This window comes from Anguilla anguilla, chromosome 7, assembly GCF_013347855.1.
Source record: "Anguilla anguilla isolate fAngAng1 chromosome 7, fAngAng1.pri, whole genome shotgun sequence".
In the NCBI taxonomy this organism is placed as follows: domain Eukaryota; kingdom Metazoa; phylum Chordata; class Actinopteri; order Anguilliformes; family Anguillidae; genus Anguilla; species Anguilla anguilla.
This window is the reverse complement of record NC_049207.1, coordinates 45,724,974-45,745,686: the sequence shown is the minus strand read 5'-3', so window position 1 is coordinate 45,745,686 and position 20,713 is coordinate 45,724,974. Positions and strand designations below refer to the sequence as shown.

The following is a 20,713-nucleotide window of genomic DNA, read 5'->3' as shown; positions in this document are numbered from 1 at the left end:
GAGGAGTGAGGTTAACGACTTGCCAAACACCAGGTTGACAGGTCTGCTGCCTCCCTGGCGTTTCATTGGCTCACGCCAGACCCAGCGGAGCACACAGGCCTCCACTGCAGCTTGCTGATCTGACGAAGCAAAAGGAAGAGCAGCCAGAGGAGGAAATGTGCTTGGCCCAAGCCGATGCCGCCCGCCGCTGCTTCTGAACCTTGTCGGAGTCGCAGCGGACCGCGGCGCAGACTCGAACGCCGCGCGGCGCAGACTCGAGTTCGCCCGCGAGAGCTTCGCGCCAGGAGCGGACGGAAGCCTCCGCCGCCGTCTGCGAAGGACCGCCTCTGGAAATGTAGGGCATCCTATTTAAACGCGCGTCTGGCGAATTCGCCGTTCACTACCCCGACGGAAGTACACCTGCTAGGGAAGGCTCCGGCAGTCAAGACAGATGGAGACGGCAGAAATAGCAGGAGACCAGGAAAACGGGTCACTGGAAAAGCACACCACTCCAGCATCATCGCTTCTGAATACGCCGCTCCTGCACAGAGTGATTAAGCACCCTGCTCATATCAAATGGAACCGCACGCACAACCCACACACAGTACTCAATACACACACATAAAGGCCAGGATAAATTGCGATATATGATTCAATGGAAGAGAAACATTTTTGGCTGAAATAAATTAGCGTGGTAAATATAACTGCGCTGAATATGTTTCACAAAAAACGTGCTTCTTCAGAAAGCGCAATGATGGAATCGATTCACATCTAGCAGTCGGTGTTTTGTACCCGCTTTTCCGATTCTGACGAGACGGAGAAAGCAGTTCCACGTGAGGTACATACAGTTCTCAGGAGAGTCTTTGTACTGTTCCTCCTGCTAAAATTATTTTTTTCCTCCTTCAAATTTCTTCGTTCTCACATGCACAAAGCTTTCCTGCATTAAATATACAAATGTCTTTCGAGATACGGTTTAGTCCAGGGAATTCTTCCTCCCTTAATGGTTTCCCTGCGGAATTTGATGCATGCTTTGTTGTGTCCTTGTCATGCCAAAATACTTTTTTTTTTTTTTTTTAACAAAAGATTGGTAATTTAGAGACTAGGCTTTTAGCCAAAAATGCACTCAATCCTCCCCTTGGTTTGGACCAGGGCACAAGGACCTCAAGATGTAAGTTCAGCCCAAACCAAAACAGACCCCTCCCTCCATGCTTCACGGTGATTTTTCCCTTCTCAACACAAGCTCCCATGTCTCCACACCAAACACAGTGCTGATGAACGTGTCCGCTAATGCTCAAATTGTGTTTCATCTAACCACAGGGCGCGTCTCCAAGGGTCATTAAGAAGCAGTCTGACCAGTCAGTGCCGCTGGTTTTAATTCAGTGGCTTCTGAAGAGCCCACTACCTGGCAACTCTGACACAAACAACACACTCAATCTGTCAGTATTGAAAGCGAATGTCTGAGACACTGCACCCCTCCCCTTCCCCAACAATATCTGAGAATTCCTTTGTTATGTAATTGTGTACCTCGGGTCAGGGCACTGACAAGGTAGCAGATACTCAAGGTTCTTCACAAGGGATGCTGAAGTGGAAATGGGCATGTTCTGGGGGAAAGTGGCATGTGTGTCTTTCACTTAAAACAACTAACAGATGTCAGAGAACCGTCGCCTGAGATGTTCAGACAGCACTTTGACTAACCTTTGCAATGGTAGCAGGATAAGGCCATGCTGAGGGTCAAGCACAGTAAGGAACTTAACCTTTATTGCCTCATGTCATGCTCAGCGTTACAAAGGCATGATGTTTAAAATTTTAGCTATGTAATTTCCTCCAGGAATTACAACAAGGGCTTCTGCTTAGCAAATAACATAGAATCCAATGTAGGTGCCAGTATGGAACAGTTTACTTTAATGCATGACCTACTTTTACCCACAACGGTAATTTTAAGCAAGTTTATAACTTTACAGCTTTTAAGTTCCAGACAGTCATTTTTACAGGCTACAGGAACTTAATACAGAACTACATTAACTAGATTTTATTTAGCAATAACTGCAAGGTGCGAAGAAATATGGAAAAATTTGTCATTTGTAAATCTGCTTCTCATTGCTGCATTGTTTTTTAATAAACACATTTTTAATAGATACTAAAAATAATTGTACATTTTGTCCAGTTTTTTTTTGATTTTGCACAAAAATATTGCAGGCCTGAAAGCAGTCCGATATCCCACAGACAAATAAATGAATGTTAAAAAATATCAATAACAGCCAATTTACTAGCAGGTGTGATAATCTTAGCTCATTCCCACATCATACAAACTCTTCGCCACTTTGTATGATGCAGTAAATTGATTGATAGGCGGACAGCTGTCCTTAAGTCTATAATTTAAAGGAGTATCTCTTCTTCTTCTGAAAGGGTACCATTTTTTATAGACAAAGTGTGAAGGAACTACTGTGCGTGGAAAATCCCTTGTGGTTTGATGTCTACAGAAGAAACATCTATAGCAGTGGCACTGATCACATCCTGCATGATGTGATTCATCTCTGCCATTTCAAACGTGGCATTTCAGTCTGGAGCCAACTATTACATGAAACCCAGACACCAGCGGGTTGACATTTCAGGTGACAGTTTCAATTAGACAAAATCAGCAAAAGCAAGCTGAAGTATCATAACAGAATTACATTCTCTTTCCATTGAAAAAAGCGTCTTTTTGTTGATTTGTTAAATCATTTAAAGCACTTTTGGAGTTGGTCAGAGTACGAGACCTTCCGTTAAATTCAATTCTGTGATTGCATTTAATCACATTTTTACTTATCAAAGACATTTTCGTCTCTAGCGTTTTCATATAGCTTCCCACTCAACACACCTCCTTTGCCGATTGTCCTTAACTTGATCTAATTAAATTTTTATGTGAATCTTTTCATTACATGGCCTTTTCGATGAGTCTATTTCAGTGCTCATCATGTTCACGTATTGAAAAAATGAGCCAACATATAATTCAAAGGAAAGAAGAAAGAAAAATGAAATGCATCAATTTAATAAATGATGCCCTGAACAAGCCATAATTCCAATCTAATTTGGAATGTTGTCACCCCCAAACTATTTTACATCAAGGCTATCAAATTTTTACATTTCTCCCTCACAGTAAGTCCATATGAGCTCTCCGAGACTATGAGGTGAATACTCTACTCTGGGCTGTATTTACACTGGGCTTGGAGGAAAAAGCAGTAAATAACTTGCAAAAAATGCATGGGGTGTGAAATGAGTGGATATTAGGATGGTCGGCCTACGCAGTGAAGAAATGGTCCACTGCCCTCACACTGTCAACACTTGGAAGTTTCGCAGTTGAAGACCACATGGTCTCTGATAAGCTAATGAGGAGCAGGGTTCCTGTAAACAACCTCCCTCCTTTAAAACGCTGGAACTTCCTCTCACGACTACAGCTAGCGTCCCTGTATTCTCACACAAAACAGGCTGTACAAGACCAAAAATATGGAAGCAGACAAACCATTTTAGAGTAGCCAGCTCATTAAAGAAAGCTGTATAAGGTCAGTTCACACCATTTCAAAATAGCCCTTCATCGTGTTTGTTGTTTATAAGCTAAGTGCTATACAACTGCCTGTGTCCGTGCAATATTTGATGAAAAAAGGCTAATCCTGCAAAGTTGAGAAATGGGCACATGCACCCACTGGTTTAAATTATAGACTGCAGTTCCACAAGGAATAGAGGGCGAAATTTCACGGCTGCCTCAACAATTATTTTAATGCAAACTGAAATCCAGGCGCCTCTTCATAGTCCGTGCTCAGACAGTCAAAAAATAAATACAGCAAATTATTAAAAGTCCACACTCCAACACCTTATTTTTTTAAATCCTGGGAGTAGTTTAAAGTGGCAGGTTCAGAAATTAATTTCAGAGCCATAGCTGTGCCTACACTGCGCAACTGAACTGACAATTCGGCAATTCATTTCGGTCGGAGATTTATCCTGTTCTCGCTGCTGCGGCGCCAAGCTTCTCCGACAGGCTCGGACGGTTCGGCATTCTGCTCTCGTTTCGCCCCCGCGCCTCCTGACCCCGCGTCCGCTGGAGAGCGATGACCCGCTCGGACACTGTCGAACCGGCCCGCTCTCCTCTGACGGGCCTGGCCTACGAGGCGTCGACTCGCCTCCGCGTGCCACACTCAGAATTCAGAGCCGCGGAACGGGGCCGCGACGCGCCGCGTGGCTAACGCGGAAGGGTGAGGCGCGAGGCTGCATGCTAATGCGCGCGTTTAGCGCCCTTTCTTGCTTTTAATTCAGGCTTCTGCTAATGCTGCGTATGCCCGTGCTGACATTTTCTCATCCAAAATTTCTGACTCCTGCAATACATTAGGACGCATTTTCATTACAAAGAAACAGAATTTGAATTACATAGGCCTATTCAAGGATACACAGCCTATGTAAGTTGCCTTTCAAAAGCCCTTCATATTCCAGGCCAGTCCAATATACGGCAACACATAATTAAGGACCTTAATTTATGCGGCTTCTTTAACTGGCTTTCACACAAACCTTCTTTCTACATTACTTTAATGAAGCTGCCCTCGTCACACAACCCAACAGCACATTTGTATTCTGGTAACAGCAGAAAAAAACAAAAACACCACCACGCTCATATGTCTGGAGAACACAGCTGTCACATGGTCACACGGACAGGGCCCGAGCCAATCGCAGGCGCCGCGGCCGAGAATGACTTCGCGGCGGAGCTCTGAGCGTCGCCCGGCCTCCTGAGGGAGGCTCTGGGCAGAGCGCAATCCCACTGACGCCATTGTTAGCTCTGCAGAAGTCAGCAGAAGTCAGCAGAACTCAAGTGCCAGGGCGCACAATTACTCCTCCGGCGAACGGGCGGCGGGGACGTCGAATTCATTAAACGAAGCCGAAGCGAGCGGAAGTTAAAAGAAACGGTCCCGCCGAATTGTTCTTCGGTGGCACAAATTGGTCCCCCGTGAGGCAGACTTTATGGGGGATTTAATGCAAGGCTCACCGAGAGAGTCCTTTTTACTTCACAGGGAAATCTTCCCGCTCTCCTGACATTAACAATATTTAAATGCGATGAGAAAGGAGACTTCTGTTCATTGTTCAGCGTGTATACTGTATCATTTAAATTAGTCACAGTTAATATATGCAGAATAATGAACAGAAGCTGCATTGTTTGCTTTGGTGTGTTTTTAAACAGCAAAGCCTGAACCAATATGGACTGTCTAATTCTAGTCATAATGCCAGCACGAATTCTAAAGCGCATCTAAAAGCACGGTTCTGAAGGCAGGTGGACTTCAGACAGCAGCGAATAATTTTCAAGCGAATCGGGTCTGACTTCCAGACTCCTTCGCAAGTCGAGTCGATTTGTTTCGAGAGCCTCCCCCCCCCCCCCCCTCCGGGTGCCCAAAACCTCTTCAGCCCAGAAGCACTTAAAAACCCCTCCATCACTTCGCCTTTCATCGGGGTTATGTTCACTGTGCAACTGGTAAAGATAATGATGGAGTGTTAACGGTCAAAAGCCTCTGAGAACGCCGGCCTACTTTTCCCCCCCTCCTCGGTCCTTGGCTGCGATCCGCGGCGCCTCCCGTTCTGTAGCCACGCCACAGCTAAAGTGAAGAGCAGCCGCGAACGTGAACCTTGACCCGCGCTCGACCGGATTACGGGCGCGCGGCGCTCTTGAAAATCGCCGCTCTGGCGAAGGACACTCGACCCTCCGGTGCTGGACACATGTCCGTCAGCAGCACGGCTCTGAAAGTCCTGCGAGGGCATTATCTGATCTGACGCTAGCTAAATAAAGCTTCGGCATAAAAGCTAAGCAGAAAACAGACACCGCGGTGTCTGGATTTATCCTTCATCAAAAGACTCTCAACGTGAAGGCCTGTAACGGAAATATAGGCGATTGGTGCAAAAAATACATCTGCAGAATCCTATAAGCCACTTTATCATCAAACGCTAATGTTGGTCCGTGCGTAGGACGAGGCAGTGCAAATATAAGAAAACAGAGTGTCGCTTTGACATCAGAACTATACATCCTCAAAGGGGAGGGCGTCCATGATGAATCGAGCCCGTTTTTCAAATGATCGATGTTTCCTTGACGGCTGAGTGCTTTTATTTGTGCTACCAACCTTCCATTAGGGAAACACTGGCAATGTGAAAGATAACTAGAATGCTGTGAGGTTATGCACTCAAACCGACCTCGCGGTAAGGCTCAAACTCTGGCGGCTCACCGTCCTTGCATTTCAGTTCCCGATTCAGTTTTGCTGAAGGTGGTTTGTTTTCCATCTCATGACAGGCTACAGTGAGTACATAGTATGTCTGTGCTCCGGGCATTCTGTAAAAGACAAGGCCTTTCTTGTTTTCTCCTCGCCCTGAAAGATAAGACATTCTTGCCTCTCGTTTCACACAGATTCTAACTTTGTTCCAGCAGTGCATCAACAGTACACAGCCCAAGTCTGATGACTGCTATACCAACATATTCATAAACGACTTGGACAGAACTCATCTGTTTTCAGACAATTTATTTATATATGTGAATTGAGATGTTATAGTATCTCGTTTCCTTTGTTTTTACAACAACAGATTTACTGCCAAACACATTGCTGGGTAGCAGAGATGTTTCCTTCTCTAAAGATACACCAAGCTAAATGTTTACTCTCATTCTGGTGTGTTTTCAAGAAAGCAAATGACTTATTTTTACCCCACAGAACGCACAAACAAAAGATGCATTGGCGCAAAGCCATGTGAGGTGTTTGTTTATGCCTGGACTTACAACAGCTAACGTAAATAGTGGTGGTGACAATGTAAACACAAAGGACTGCATTCTGGGGTAAAACCGGAGCAAAGCCTTTCCAGCTAACACAAAACGTTCTCACAATGTTATAACATTGATTAAACATTTCAGTAACATTATGAGAACATTTTGTGTCAGCCGGGAATTCCAGCGGCCTAACTTAATGTCACGCTGCTTCCAGGCCAGAAGCCTTGTCTGTGACAGTTAAGACCCATAACAACCAAGATTTTCACACAGTGTGTCCGAACAAAAATGCATCAAGTGACGTTGTGGCAGGTCAATGATGGTAGCCCCCGTTGTCCAAAAATCACCAAGTGAGAGAAAACAAACCATGTTTTGAAATCACAGTCAGTGATGGTAAACAAAGGAGAACAAAACAGAAGTCAAGTTTCACAAAAAGGAAAAAAAAAAATCAATAAATTGGACCAGCCCCATTACATAAAATAATGTTTTAAAAATGCAAGCTTTATACATAATAATTCATATTATGTAAAAAATATATGCAAATATATATGGTTTTTGTTTTACGAGCAGGCTATGCTCATAGCTAGCTAGGAAATCACTTGGGTTGTTTTGTAAACTAATGATTCGCAAACAATTTTTTTTCATATGCGCAACTATCTCTTTTACATACAATTAGTTGCTTAATTGCTTTCTCAGTCTCACAAAACACCAAATCAATTGCTTTTAATCAAACATGAATGGTGGTCTGTATTAAGGGTTCAAATTAAGAGAAATATTTAACAGAAGCCCCTTTATTTGTATTTGTCAGTTAGAGCAAACAACAGTCCTTCTGTAACAGAAAACTCACAGCACAAGTTGTATAATACAGATTGGTATTCAATTAACGACTCAATCAGGCCAAATCAATGAAGAACTCAGCTGCAATGACAATTAGCATAAATGGTGCGCCCGCAGCACCAGTCTGGAAAAAACTGATCCAGACTGTGGTGGTAGTTCACCGTTTTCTGCAAAGCAGGAAGACGCAGCACAAAAATAAACGCCCTTTGTTGACATTTTAACAAGATGCAGTCACTGGAGGAACATGCAATGTAACTAGCTGACTAAAAATAGCATACTTTTTGTTCCAAGTACCCTTGAGCTAATCATGTACATTTAGGCTAGTTTGCCTATTGTTGTCACATAACAGACCATAAGCCAACCACAAACAAACTGCTTTATAAACACTGGTATAAACATGTATACAAATCTTCCTTTGAAGGGCTCTATAATTGTAGTTTCACATTATGTTTGTTTTTGGGTTGTACGGCAGATAGATAGTATCCTTTCCAAATATTAAATAGGTACAACAGATGAGAAACAATGGCTTCCCTGTTAGTTTAGTAGTGAGATAAACATGCCAATAAACTGAACTTATAATTATGCTGATCGCCAAACCGTCGTTTTGGATGTTAGCGATATCTCAATTTAGGCCGAACCTCCCACTCCTTCTGTCATGTCATTAGCCGACTCTTTTCAAATTCATTTCGGCAACAAATTTAGAAGGGCCAGATGGAACGTAGCCAGAAGCATTCATCTATAATCTTGCACTACAATCTACCATCAGTCACATCTGACTCGCTGACCTGTAGACAGCCGTATCACAGAACCCACTTACTGGCCACCGGTGTCTCTGCTGGTTAAATATTTGCTTTACAGAGATGAACAGCGAAAAATGAAAAGATAATTAAAGACTGGCACTAAGTCAACAGAGCAAAATGGTGACGTCTCTATTTATTAAAGAAAGATGGCACTGAAAGGAGTAACGAAGGACAGAAGAAAAAAACCTTTCCACGGAATATGGAGAGACTGTACAAATGCCCACTAGCTCATTAAATAAGTAACAGGCTCCAGGTACCACTGAACTCATACTAATGTGTAAACCTTAATTACAGCTGAAGTGGGTGAAGCAGGTCAGCAGACTGCTGACCCTCGAGCTGTGTGTGTGGAGGGGGGGGGGGGGGGGCGTGTGGGTGGGTGGGCAGGCGGGTGGGGGGGTCCAGTCCGGAGTCGTCCGTGTGGGGGTTCGACTCCGGGGGCGGGTGGCCGGGGGGTCAACTCCGGAGTCAGGCGGGCAGGGGTTCGACACCGAAGTCGCTCGGGCGTGGGTTCGCCCCACCATGGTGCCTGCTGAGTGGTCACCCCTTCTCTATCTGTTACCCTCTCTGTATTCGCCCTGTCTGAATAAAACTTTGAAAAGGGCTTCATTACAAATTAACCGTGAACAATACTTGTAAGCAAACAAAGTGGTGTCATAATAATAATAAATTGTTTCTTCGTGTTTTTTTTTTCTTCTTTCTTATCAACTGTGTACCAGACCAGACCAATTATTTTATCTACAAATTACATTCAGGTAGAAATTCACAATCTGAAATAGGTTTCCTGAAACATTTAAAAAGAAACAAATGTAAGGTAATGCTGCAAATGGAGAGGAGGATATCCACTTTGAAGGAAGAAGCAGAATGAATCGATGACACACCGGTCACATTTTAGATTATAGTGCTCTCTGTTTCAGAAATTAAAGAGCAGTTTTATGGCAGGCAGGTATGGCATAAGGGCACTAAAATAAATGGGCTACATAATGCTGTCAAACATAAGGTTTAATTGCTGCTTAACGCCACAAAGGTACAGAATTCAGAATCCACCTGAAAAAGACATGGGGGTCGAATTACATACACCTGTCCTTCTCTGTTACCAGGGTGAAAGACTGGATTCAGATTAAAATATTCATGAGCCTGCAAGGGATAAATTGGCAACACATGAAATTGCTTCTTTAACTGCCTATGCAAATATTACAGAGCACAAAGAGGAATTATTTAACACCTTCCTCACCAAAAATATTACATTACATTACATTACAGGCATTTAGCAGACGCTCTTATCCAGAGCGACTTACACAAACTTTTTTTTTTACATAGCATTTTACATTGTATCCATTTATACAGCTGGATATATACTGAAGCAATTTAGGTTAAGTACCTTGCTCAAGGGTACAACGGCAGTGTCCTTACCCGGGAATCGAACCTGCGACCTTTCGGTTACAAGCGCAGTTCCTTACCCACTGTGCCACACTCCGTCCTATGGCACATGGCAAATATAAAAGCCATGTGTCAACTCAACTTGTATCCACTCATAGGCCTGATATTTGATTTGTTCAATATCCCAGAATGAGAAATGAGAGAATGTGAAGCTCCACATTCTCAGCTAATCTAATGTCAGAATATAGAAACATGAAAGAGCTAGGAAGATGCCAACTACCTGCTTTGACATTTACCTTTTCTTGGTGGAAGAATACAAGTGGAATTTAACCGCAAACTCCAGCGTTTCCAGTATGCCTAACAACTGAAGCCTGAGAGCCATCTAAACCAACAGATTACCGAGAGGAAGCTAACAAGACATGGGGTTGCGCGCTTAATAAGCACCAGAATGAATGGGGACAGGCAGCGACCATCCATAAGGGGAGGGGGGGTTGAAGATGCTAATTTGGCCATCGCGTCTGCGGCCAAAACGGCATGATGCGACCGCAGGGGAACAAATAGCAGGGCGCAGGCACGCGCCCAGTTCGGAGCTCCATCCCCGCTCTGTCCCCATGCCTGCACATCACATCAAACTTCCCCCTCTGCAGATGAGGCTCGTTATTCTGAGGCACTCAGCAGAAGAACATTATTTTGGCTTTGACCAATCACCACGAATGCCAGCCATCCATCAAGCGACTGCAAATTAGCCACTCCTGGAGAGGAGCCGCACACCCACGGCTATGATAAATCACTGCAATGTGCCGCACGAAGGGAGGGCATCCATAAAGAGCGCGAAACGCTAAACGCCGTCACTGAACCTTTTTAAATGAACTTAACTTCTTTGCAGACATGAGAAATGGCTTTAGATACATCATGACAATATCGTATATATCCACTAATTTATTTTCTTACAACCACTTCTCTTAACTTCAAATACAAGTCAGAGCAATACAATTACAATGTGTACATCCTACACTACTTAATAAAAAAAAGAAGTGAACGGTCAGAAGCTACTGACATGATTAAAAAAAATAGTAGCATAAACAATTCATTAATTCATTATGGTTTTGCAAACATTTTGCAACGCAGTGACCAAACAGGGGGCTACCGCGCAACATTACAGAGAAATTACATGCGCTGCGCAGACTAAAGCCGGCCTGTGTCGCTGTGTAATGTTATTTGCGGCTACGGTAGCAGCAGAAAGGCATCATCTTCCAATCCCGGAGCGCAGGAAGGTTGGCTGCGGCCACCTGGGATGCCTCCCCTCTGTCACTGAGGGCCATTGTGTGGCAGCAGTGACGCAGCAGATTGCGCTGCTATCTATCTTCTGTGCCCTCTCCCGTACCGCGAGGTGTAGTTTCACTTCCTCCTTCGCTTCATTCATTCGGGGAGACAGTCCGAAATCCCCCCACTCCTGACCTCCAAAATAAGGGCTGATCTTCAACGACCACGGGGAAATGAAACCTGACACAAGAATCGCCTTTATTGTATCACTGAAAGAAGCCCCCATCCTCCTATAAAAATGTGAAACTTGGAGACTGCTGGCAAACTTTTTATTTATTTATTTCAAAAACAAGATACCTGTACTGAAGAAAACCTTTCCACACATTCAGGAGTACTGTAACATGTATGCCTCGCCTCCCTTAACCTGAACAGTGAAATAAAACAGCTTTAATTTCAACCTGATTTGTTGCTATAGTCCCGGACGAATTAATCCAAGGCAGACTCTTCATTCCCTGGGTACATGACAAATCAACGTTTATTGCTACTACAGCAGAGTGATTACTAAGCCCTGGATCTTTTTATACCACAACAGGTGTCTCCACCAGAATAGTATTCGACATTTTCCTTTTCTGGTTTTCTCTGAATATTTCACATTCTCTCACCCGTGAAGCACAGTTCTTTGTTTAACGTCTTAGGGACAGCGTCAGAAATTAGAACATGCACGCTGCAGCCGTAGTTTTCAAGGAGCAGATATTTGTGGCAACTGAAAGGACATTATCGACCAAATTAAATATTCCTTCATCGAACGCCTTTAATGCATGAGTACTTATGCACCGAATAAGCGTAAAAACGATTAAGTACTCTGCAAAATATTTATGCATTCATTTTCTTCAGATAACCGATTTCCTCATTAAGTACAATCATAATCCTTCTGACGTTAAGTCATCAAGATAATTTCTAATACTGTGAAAATGATCAGTGTTAAAATATATTTAGCGCCAACTAAATTGTGTAGGTAGCTAACTAGGTTAGATGGCTGCTAACGTTAGCTTTCTGTTCTTGGAAACTGAATGTCATTGACCAGCTGCTGAATGAGAAATGCACTGAGGCTGCAGCTAACGTTAACAATTACAAAGGCTAACGTTATACAGCAATGAAATCACAATCCTATAATATACTCGTCGTTTAGCACGGAAAAATGTATTTTGTGAGCTTTATTGTTTTCGCGCTTTAAACTTTTTTGTTCATTCAAATGTACTGGCTGGTTGACAATGCAACCTTGAAAGTAATGTCTATTTAAAGTAGCAATGAAGTTAATCTTCTTACCAGATTGAACACCGTCTCCACAATATCTCTGTTGGAAACTTCTCCAACTTCCACCAGACCACCAAGCACGGCAAATTTCATCCGAATACCCCGAATAGGAATTCCAGGATTCAAGGGCAACGCCGCAGTTCCGTCTTCTTTCTCTACCCCATCACCTGCCGCTGGTCCAAGAGCCGGTACCTCCTCGCTGGCCATTTCAAACCGAAAAGACGAGGTGGCGTCCACACCTGTAAGGCACTTGTGAAACAGGCTAGGACGTGGATCCGAAGAGTTGACGGGAAAATAACGATCCCCGCCTGTATTTTATTCTCCAATTGATAAATGCACAAGATATGTTTTCCTGTCAATCCAAAAAAGTAAAGTAGATATTCTTGACCCTTCTCTTCTTGTTAGTAGACTAGCTACTGTAATTCCACCATGATGGCAGTAGTACAGTAGCTAGACTCTCACTTTCCAGTCTCCAAAACGCCAACATGAGAGTTAGCCAAACAGCTAGCTAACTAGCTAGCTACTATTCGGTCTTCTCAGTCCAAGCCCTGCGTTAAATGTGCACCTCCTACTATGAAACTTGAAGTTGAAAGATAAAAATCTTAGTTGGCTAGCTAGTTATTCCAAGGCAGCTTGCAAGCCAGTTGTGCAAAATATAGCAAAACCGAGCCAACAATCTTACACCTGATAAGGATAAAGTCTTTTCTTGCCCCTTGATAAAAATGAGACACACAACTGCGACTTTTCCTTTTTTTGAATATCAGCTACTCTCGTAGCAGCGCCACTAGCTTCCTGGTGTAACAGCTAGCTAGCTAGAGAGCTAGCTTGCTGTGATCTGACAGGTAAAATGAGCGTACAGTCTATATCCATCCAGCGTATCTAGCTCGCTAGCTAGCTAGGTGGGAAAGTCCAAAACAAGGACAGCCCGAAACAAAAGTCCGATTGCACCTAAGCAGTGCTTGCCAGACAACGAGTGGTGGCTCAAAGTTGTCTATGCGCCACTTCACCAATTTAAATTTCTGTTTAAAAGCACACTCGGCGTCACCTCTTCCTATTCACATCCTGCTTTTGCTAGTCTCCGCCATGACAGTGTTATCCCTTGAGCAAGTAGAGCATGCGCAGTGAGGATAGAATACTCCGAAACGGTAGACAGGTGTGCCCAAGGTAAAGTCACTGACCTCGTTCATGGCTCGTCCAATGAAGCTAGTAAAGAAATAATAATACCGAAACCCATTCAAAAATATCAGAATGTTCCTCTCATTTTTAAAAATATTATTATTCATGATTCATCGTCCGGCTTCTATTGTGCACGGAGTACGCCTTATGCAAAAGTTATTTAAACAACCAGATGACGTGCTTTTTACATGGTTGTTCTGTTCAAAACAACACAAGCAGTATCTCTTAATGTCCCATTTTATTTCTGTAAACAAAAATACTTGTTTTATTGAACATACCACCTCTAAAGAGTGAGCTAAACCTGGATACATCTATTCATATATAAGTTTTATTGTTACAGTCAGCAAACTTTTGTACATTAAGAAATACATCATTTTGACTATCTATAAAGATGCATAATTTAAGTTTATTTTTTATCTACACTTGTCCCATATTTTACATGTCTTTATTATCCACTTCTGGTATTTTTCAATCCCAAGCCTCGATACAGTAAATACATTGTTATATATTCAAAATATAATAGACACACATGTAACTGATCTGTAGTTCAGATTCAACAGAGCATAACTGTTAATTAGTGCAGTGAAATCTATTTTTTTTAACTAATTTTTTATAAACTGATATACAGCATGGTTTGCTACTGTACTTTAAACAACTGAAGAAGGAATGACTGTGGCTGATTTTGATATGGCTCTCGGTGCTGCCTAAGCCACAGCTTGTGCTGTAACAGAGGTCTCATTGGAAACTGATGTCAAGACAACCAACTTCACTGGATATACAGTTATACAGCCCTGAGATTCACCATGGAATCAATGACCTAGAATTAGATTCTTATTTATTTATCACCACTGCAATAAAAGCTTTAAAGAAAGCAGGACAAAAAAAAATTTAACATTGAACCTTAAACATATGGAGCTGAGTGTGGATCCAAGTGAGCCATAGTGTGTAAATAATAAATAAATGAGCCACACTATTGCCTTCTCAGTCCACAATACTTACAGGCTAATGTGTGGTAGTGGAATTAAACAAGGTAATAGGAAATTATATCCTATAGCTATAATAAGTTCTGGTAATTCACTGATGTTTAGCCAGATATGTTCCAATATATGTGATGTTATGACATTTATGTTATGCTAATTAAACATTTCTCTGTATGCAATTTCTCTAAAGCAGCATTGCTTTGTGTATGCATGAACCAAATGAAAGAATATCATGTAAATGAGACCAATATTCCAATTCTTATAGTAAAATATTTCTTTGGTAAAATTAATAACCACCAACTCAGAAAGAGGAGACTGATAAATCTTTTAATAATCAATCAAAGGAAAAAATATGCAAGTATAATGTTACCCAGCATGCATTATGAGAATCCAAAGAGACCTGCATATGACTTAGGTTCCATTGCATAACAGTGGGATGAGGACATATCTGGTGTCTTCTGCATACAAATTGGCCAACATTTCACAGGCAAGGTGAGGAAAGGATAATAAATGCAAAAACAGACCAATGTGTTGTGATGAAGAAGACAGGACTTTATCAGTTGGTGAAAGATATATCAAACAATGGAAAGTGAATGCCTACAAGAAGCCAATGTTTTAATTCCAGACTGCAATCTTGTTCACTGGGGATATTAGTAGACTGGTCCTCGTGAGGATATTGCTGCCTACATACACTTTACTGCCTTTACTGCCTTGAACTGGGCTAATTTAACCTACTTGGATGGTGTTCCCAGCACAGTACTACCACTACCTCCTTATTAGACTGTTAATACCTATTGGAATGCCATAATGAAAGTGCATTTTAATTGAAATATAATTGTTCTTGTGATAACAGAGACTTTATCTTTGTGGTATGGTGCTACTGTCCAGTTATTTACAGTTATTTAATTAGAGGGGCAAACACAGCAAGTGTGTGGCCTATTATTTGCTTGTTTTGTTTGTCTCCTTCCTCCAACTTTTCCATTTGCTACCTTTTAATCACCTGACTTAGGTTGGTTTTTATGAACCTAGCATGGTAAATGGACTGCATTTATAGAGCGCTTTTATCCAAAGCGCTTTACAATTGATGCCTCTCATTCGCCAGAGCAGTTAGGGGTTAGGTGTCTTGCTCAAGGACACTTCGACATGCCCAGGGCGGGGTTTGAATCAGCAACCCTCCGACTGCCAGACAATCGCTCTTACCTCCTGAGCTATGTCTCCCCATAGCACGTTCATGATGAGTATTCCAACTGGCCAATGAGTGAATTTGGCATTGGTTGACTTCTTGTTGGTGCTACACCAGCGACTGGAAATTTCAGTGTAAACTCCTGTCCAATTTCAGCTAAAGACATGAAACCAAATTGATCCCCTTCTTTAAAGAACAAAATTTCAACATAATATGATTAAGGGAAGCCAGTAAGACTGACTTTAATTTGTGCAGTGCTAAAAAGAGATCTCCTCCGAAGAGTGATGCATCAACGTGAAGAGAAGTGAATAGCAAACAAAAATTGTTTGCACAACTTACCTGAAATAAGTGTTGCTACAACATGAACATTTGCAGTAGTGTAGTAATGACAGCTGATGCTGTCAACAATCAGTAGGGGGCGCGAGAAAATCGCGCGAGATGTGAAAGCGAGGTTCACGGAGTAATAACTCTCGCGGTAACGAAGATCTCTTCCTTTTCCACTTTCCGTGTCCAACATGGCAGTCGGCAAGAATAAGAGGCTGACGAAAGGAGGCAAAAAGGGTGCCAAAAAGAAGATGTAAGTTGCACAATGCATTTCTTGAACAAATTAGCTTATACATTTTAGTGTACATTCGGGGCTACCAGTTAAAAAAAGTTAAGGATGATGATGATATTGATGGGATGTAGTCGACTCGTACGTCCCTTGTCTGTACGCGCCGTTCGAGGTTAGTTAGGAACAGGTTAGCTACAGGGTTTTAAATTATTTCCAAGTTGCCTGGCATCGTTTTTGTCAAATGTTTTATCGCCCAAGTTGCAATATGAGGCACCACATCATTTGGTACCGTTATCTGTATAATTAGTTAGCCAGGCAACGTTAGAACTTCTTGCTAATTATGACCATGCCTGGGCCTGTACGGCTGGTTTTACGCATATGATATAGCTGTGGACGTTGCGAACGAGAGACCGTATATCGACAGTGGGCTACTTTTCACCTCGGTGATTGCATACAGGAGGGTTTCTGCGACCGATTTACCAGTATATTTGGTTGTTACTGGTTTGCCATTAAGTGGTCTCGTCTCGTGGCTAGAACACCGGTTTGTCGCCTTCGATCAAATCTAGCTAAGGTATCGTCTATAATGGCTATCCCGTGTCAACCTTCGCTTTTCATGTTGGTTGCTGAAACTTTGCGAGCTGAAAGTATGTACAGCAGAGATGTATAGAAAATATTAACGGCATGCTATTAAGTGTTTCGCTAGCCAACCCTCGTTTTTAATATAATGTTCTTGCTCTTACGTACGCTGTAGCTTCTCCGCAGACTAGCCATTTTGACTTTACCTTAATTTAGCGAAGTGTTTCCCGGTTTGCGTTGACGTGCCTACGCGTGGTGCTGAACCGTTCAGAACCGTTTGACGGCCTGTCGATTGTTCAGAAAACAAATTTTATCCTACATGTCAACATCTTCTAAACTACAGGTATCAGAGCGTACTGTGGCGTCTCTGGTTTTCTGTGAGTTTCAGCAGCATCATTAAGTGATTGTTTGGCTCAAGGCCTTGATTAGTTGCTACTTGAAAGTAAACTACAAATACCTGCAGACACGTGACCCTCTGGGACTTGAGTTTGAAACTCATGTTCCTGGTATGCCAACCACCCAAATTCTCTCACCTACAGCGTGGACCCTTTCTCCAAGAAGGACTGGTATGATGTCAAGGCACCTGCCATGTTCAATATCCGCAACCTGGGCAAGACATTGGTCACCAGGACGCAGGGAACCAGTAAGTCTGACTTTAATTTGCACATAATTTGTGCCCGTGGTCTTGAAGGCCAAATTGTTACTGAACAGAGCATACATCCACCACAGATTCCCATAGACCCTGGGATCAAACTGGAAACCTGGAGAGACAGTGCAGACTGGTTTTATGCTTCAGTGCTTAATTGCTTGATTTAAAACATTTGGCTAAAAGGTCCCCACCCTTCGATTGCTAGGCCTTAATTGGCTACTGATTGAAAGGAGACTACAAAATTCCAGCAGACACTGTGGCCATCTAGGACTGGAGTTTGACATCCTTGCCTTGGGGGAGTTCCCTGGCCTATTTTATTCAACAAGCCAACTTTATGCCTGGCTTGACTTTTTTTTTTTACCAGTACATGATTTATATTCTGACGATGGCCCAGTTTGCTTTTTAATCCGGAAATGTATGATGATAGCAGTTTCGGTCCCAAATGAACGAACTGTGATTAGAATGAGATCATCTGATGTTTCCGGAACGGCGGCGGCTAGGGTGCTGAGACGCCTCGGCCGCGCGGCTAACGCTCCCCCCCCCCCCCCCCCCCCCCCCCCCCCCCCTTGCGCGTTCCCAGAAATCGCCTCCGACGGTCTGAAGGGCCGCGTGTTCGAAGTGAGCCTCGCAGACCTGCAGAACGACGAGGTGGCCTTCCGCAAGTTCAAGCTGATCACCGAGGACGTCCAGGGCAAGAACTGCCTGACCAACTTCCACGGCATGGACCTGACCCGTGACAAAATGTGCTCCATGGTCAAGAAATGGCAGGTAAGGCTCTTGGTGTAAGAAGCGAAGGAAGAAACAGTGATAAGTAGTCTATGCACTGATCTGCATAAATGGAGATCATCTGGAGAGTTGAAGGGCTGCAAATTCACTAATTGAAGTTCTTGGTTCTGTAAATGGACCTTGTGCCATCAAACGAATCATTTTTGGAAGAATATTTGATGCAATGTGCAGTAAAATTAGTAATTTTTGATGGCTGTGCGGGAGGAACAAAAGTAAATGTACATACTGTTTATTCAGGTGAGATTTTAAGGCCATTTTTATTAATATGGTTAACTATAAATATGTATGAGAACATGGCAGTTGAAATAACACCAAGCATATTAATTAAAAGGTGGTCATGTAACAACACAAACATTTAGTGATTGGTCTATCTAAATGTAGTTGCTACACACACACAAAGTAAATCCCACAACGCACCTCTCCTACAGACCATGATTGAGGCCCACGTTGATGTCAAGACCACGGACGGTTACCTGCTCCGCCTCTTCTGCGTGGGTTTCACCAAGAAACGCACCAACCAGATCAGGAAGACCTCCTACGCCCAGCACCAGCAAGTCCGTCAGATCCGCAAGAAGATGATGGAGATCATGACCCGCGAGGTGCAGACCAATGACCTGAAGGAAGTTGTCAACAAACTGTACGTTGCCTGCGCTTTCCGTTTGTGTACAATACCATCCGGCCATGATGGAAGTGGGGGAGGGGTCATGATGGAAGTGGGAGGGGAGTTCTAGTTGGCCATCATGTGTTGGTTCAGCCTTGCCTTTAAGATCTGTTTGGTTTGAGCTAGTGGCTTAATTTTAAAGTTTTTGGTAGGTATATTACACCGCATTTGTGTTGATGCCCATAAACTAGGGTGACTTGTGTAGCTCAAATTTGACAATCCAATGATTTTTTTTTGCTCATTTGACATTGCTGTATATTTTATGAAGCTGTTCTGCTCAGCGGTACATGAGTTGTATTCCACCTCAGAACCTGCATGTCTGTTTGTCCCATAGCACTGTAGCACAGATGCACATTCCTTTCTCAAAATCTTACTGTTGACTTGACATTTCCTTTTCTGCTTAATCTGGTGAACATACTTATTTTCATTCCAAGTTAAAACTGCTGTCTGGACACTATTTGTGGTCAGCATAAGATTTGTGGTGTCGCAGATGCATTTGCTTGGAAGTGTGGTGTAATTTCAACATACACCTAGAAGTTTTGGTCTCAAATGAACAGTGATTGCTGTATGAGATTAACAGATTCTTCCCAGAAACTGATTAATTGTATACCTTGACTAAAATTTCTCCCATTGGTTGATAAGTATCTTTGTTGGTTTTTTAAATTTTTTATTTACAGGATCCCTGACAGTGTGGGCAAGGACATTGAGAAGGCCTGTCAGTCCATCTACCCCCTGCATGATGTGTTCGTTAGGAAGGTCAAGATGCTGAAAAAGCCCAAGTTTGAGTGTAAGCCCAATTGAAACTATACTACACTGTGTTGCATGCTAAGTATGTAATGCCCAACCCTGTTCCTTGAGATCTCCCTTCCTGTAGTTTATTTCAACCCTAATTTGACATGCCTGGTTCTACTAATTGGCTCTGCGAGGTGTCAAGGGCTGTGTCAGAAATTGCTTACTTGCCTACTATTGAGTATACAAGCTGTATACATCTTGTATGCAACCTGTATACTTAATAATAGGAAAGTAAGTGGTTTCGGACACGGCCTAATTGTTGATCGATGCATGCTTGGTTAGGGATGAAGTGAAAATCTACGGGACGGGCAGCACTGCTTTAGCAGAAGGTTACAGTACATCAGGATTCTGTGAGGGCCACCGTTTCAGGTGTAACTGGTATATATGCAGACGTGGGTAAAGAGCCGTTGCTCGGTAACGCAGCGGTCAAGCCCGCAGCCTGCATTGGGAGGCCCCGCGCTGACCCGCTCTGCCTGGTTACAGTGGGCAAGCTGATGGAGCTCCACGGCGAGGGCGGCGGCAGCAGCACCGCGGCGAAGCCTGCCGGGGACGACACCGGCGCCAAGGTGGAGAGGGCCGACGGCTACGAGCCTCCCATCCAGGAAACCGTCTGAGACCGGCGTACTGGCCAAAACGTTCAATAAACACAAGTGTAAATCTGGATGTTGTCCGTTTGAATTCATTGTCTACAAGGAGGAGTCTCGCACCATTTTAATGGGTGGTGAGGAGGAAGGGTTTAACGAAAATGGTGTCAGTCGGATGTATTGGTCATGTGCTCCACCTGCTGCGGGGGGCTTCAAATTAAATGGTTCAGCAAGGTTCATGGGAAAGGTCACCCTCAGTGACTGCTTAACTTGCTCCTGGCCTGAGACTGCTTTAGTGTACGTCTCTGGAAGTTTGTTTGAAAGTGTTGTTCTAAGGTATCGGCTGAGGTTTACAATGTAAATTTGAGAGGTATGCTGCTGTCAATTTTTGGTACATGATGTGGTTTGTAAAACTGATCATGACTGATGGCCATCAGTGTTCCTTT

The 20,713-nt window shown here is 43.1% G+C and overlaps 2 protein-coding genes and 1 non-coding gene across 12 annotated transcripts in view; 2 read left to right on the top strand and 1 right to left on the bottom strand.

Moving 5' to 3' along the window:
• Positions 1-13,429, bottom strand: part of LOC118232272 (lipopolysaccharide-responsive and beige-like anchor protein) — a 208,635-nt gene extending 195,206 nt beyond the window's left edge. For all 10 annotated transcript variants that reach the window (XM_035427121.1, XM_035427123.1, XM_035427122.1 and 7 more), the window contains exon 1: positions 12,340-13,429. In XM_035427121.1, coding sequence (XP_035283012.1) covers positions 12,340-12,534 — 195 coding nt within the window. In that variant the 5' untranslated portion in view covers positions 12,535-13,429. The remainder of the gene's footprint in view (positions 1-12,339) is intronic.
• A 2,659-nt stretch (positions 13,430-16,088) lies between these two features.
• Positions 16,089-20,344, top strand: rps3a (ribosomal protein S3A). Its single transcript, XM_035426339.1, has 6 exons — positions 16,089-16,243; positions 17,335-17,438; positions 18,025-18,212; positions 18,659-18,867; positions 19,569-19,678; positions 20,167-20,344. Exons 1-6 carry the CDS (start codon positions 16,182-16,184, stop codon positions 20,295-20,297), a joined length of 804 nt encoding a protein of 267 aa, XP_035282230.1. The 5' UTR covers positions 16,089-16,181; the 3' UTR covers positions 20,298-20,344.
• On the top strand, positions 17,857-17,924 carry LOC118232669. Its single transcript, XR_004766372.1, has one exon. It is a non-coding gene; the product is annotated as a small nucleolar RNA SNORD73 (small nucleolar RNA).
• Positions 20,345-20,713: the final 369 nt, after the last annotated feature.

Coding starts and splice junctions, on each gene's coding strand:
- rps3a (XM_035426339.1), top strand. CDS start 16,182: ATGGCAGTCGGCAAGAATAAGAGGCTGACGAAAGGAGGCAAAAAGGGT. Junction 16,244..17,334: donor AAGGGTGCCAAAAAGAAGAT/GTAAGTTGCACA, acceptor TCTCACCTACAG/CGTGGACCCTTTCTCCAAGA. Junction 17,439..18,024: donor CACCAGGACGCAGGGAACCA/GTAAGTCTGACT, acceptor GCGCGTTCCCAG/AAATCGCCTCCGACGGTCTG.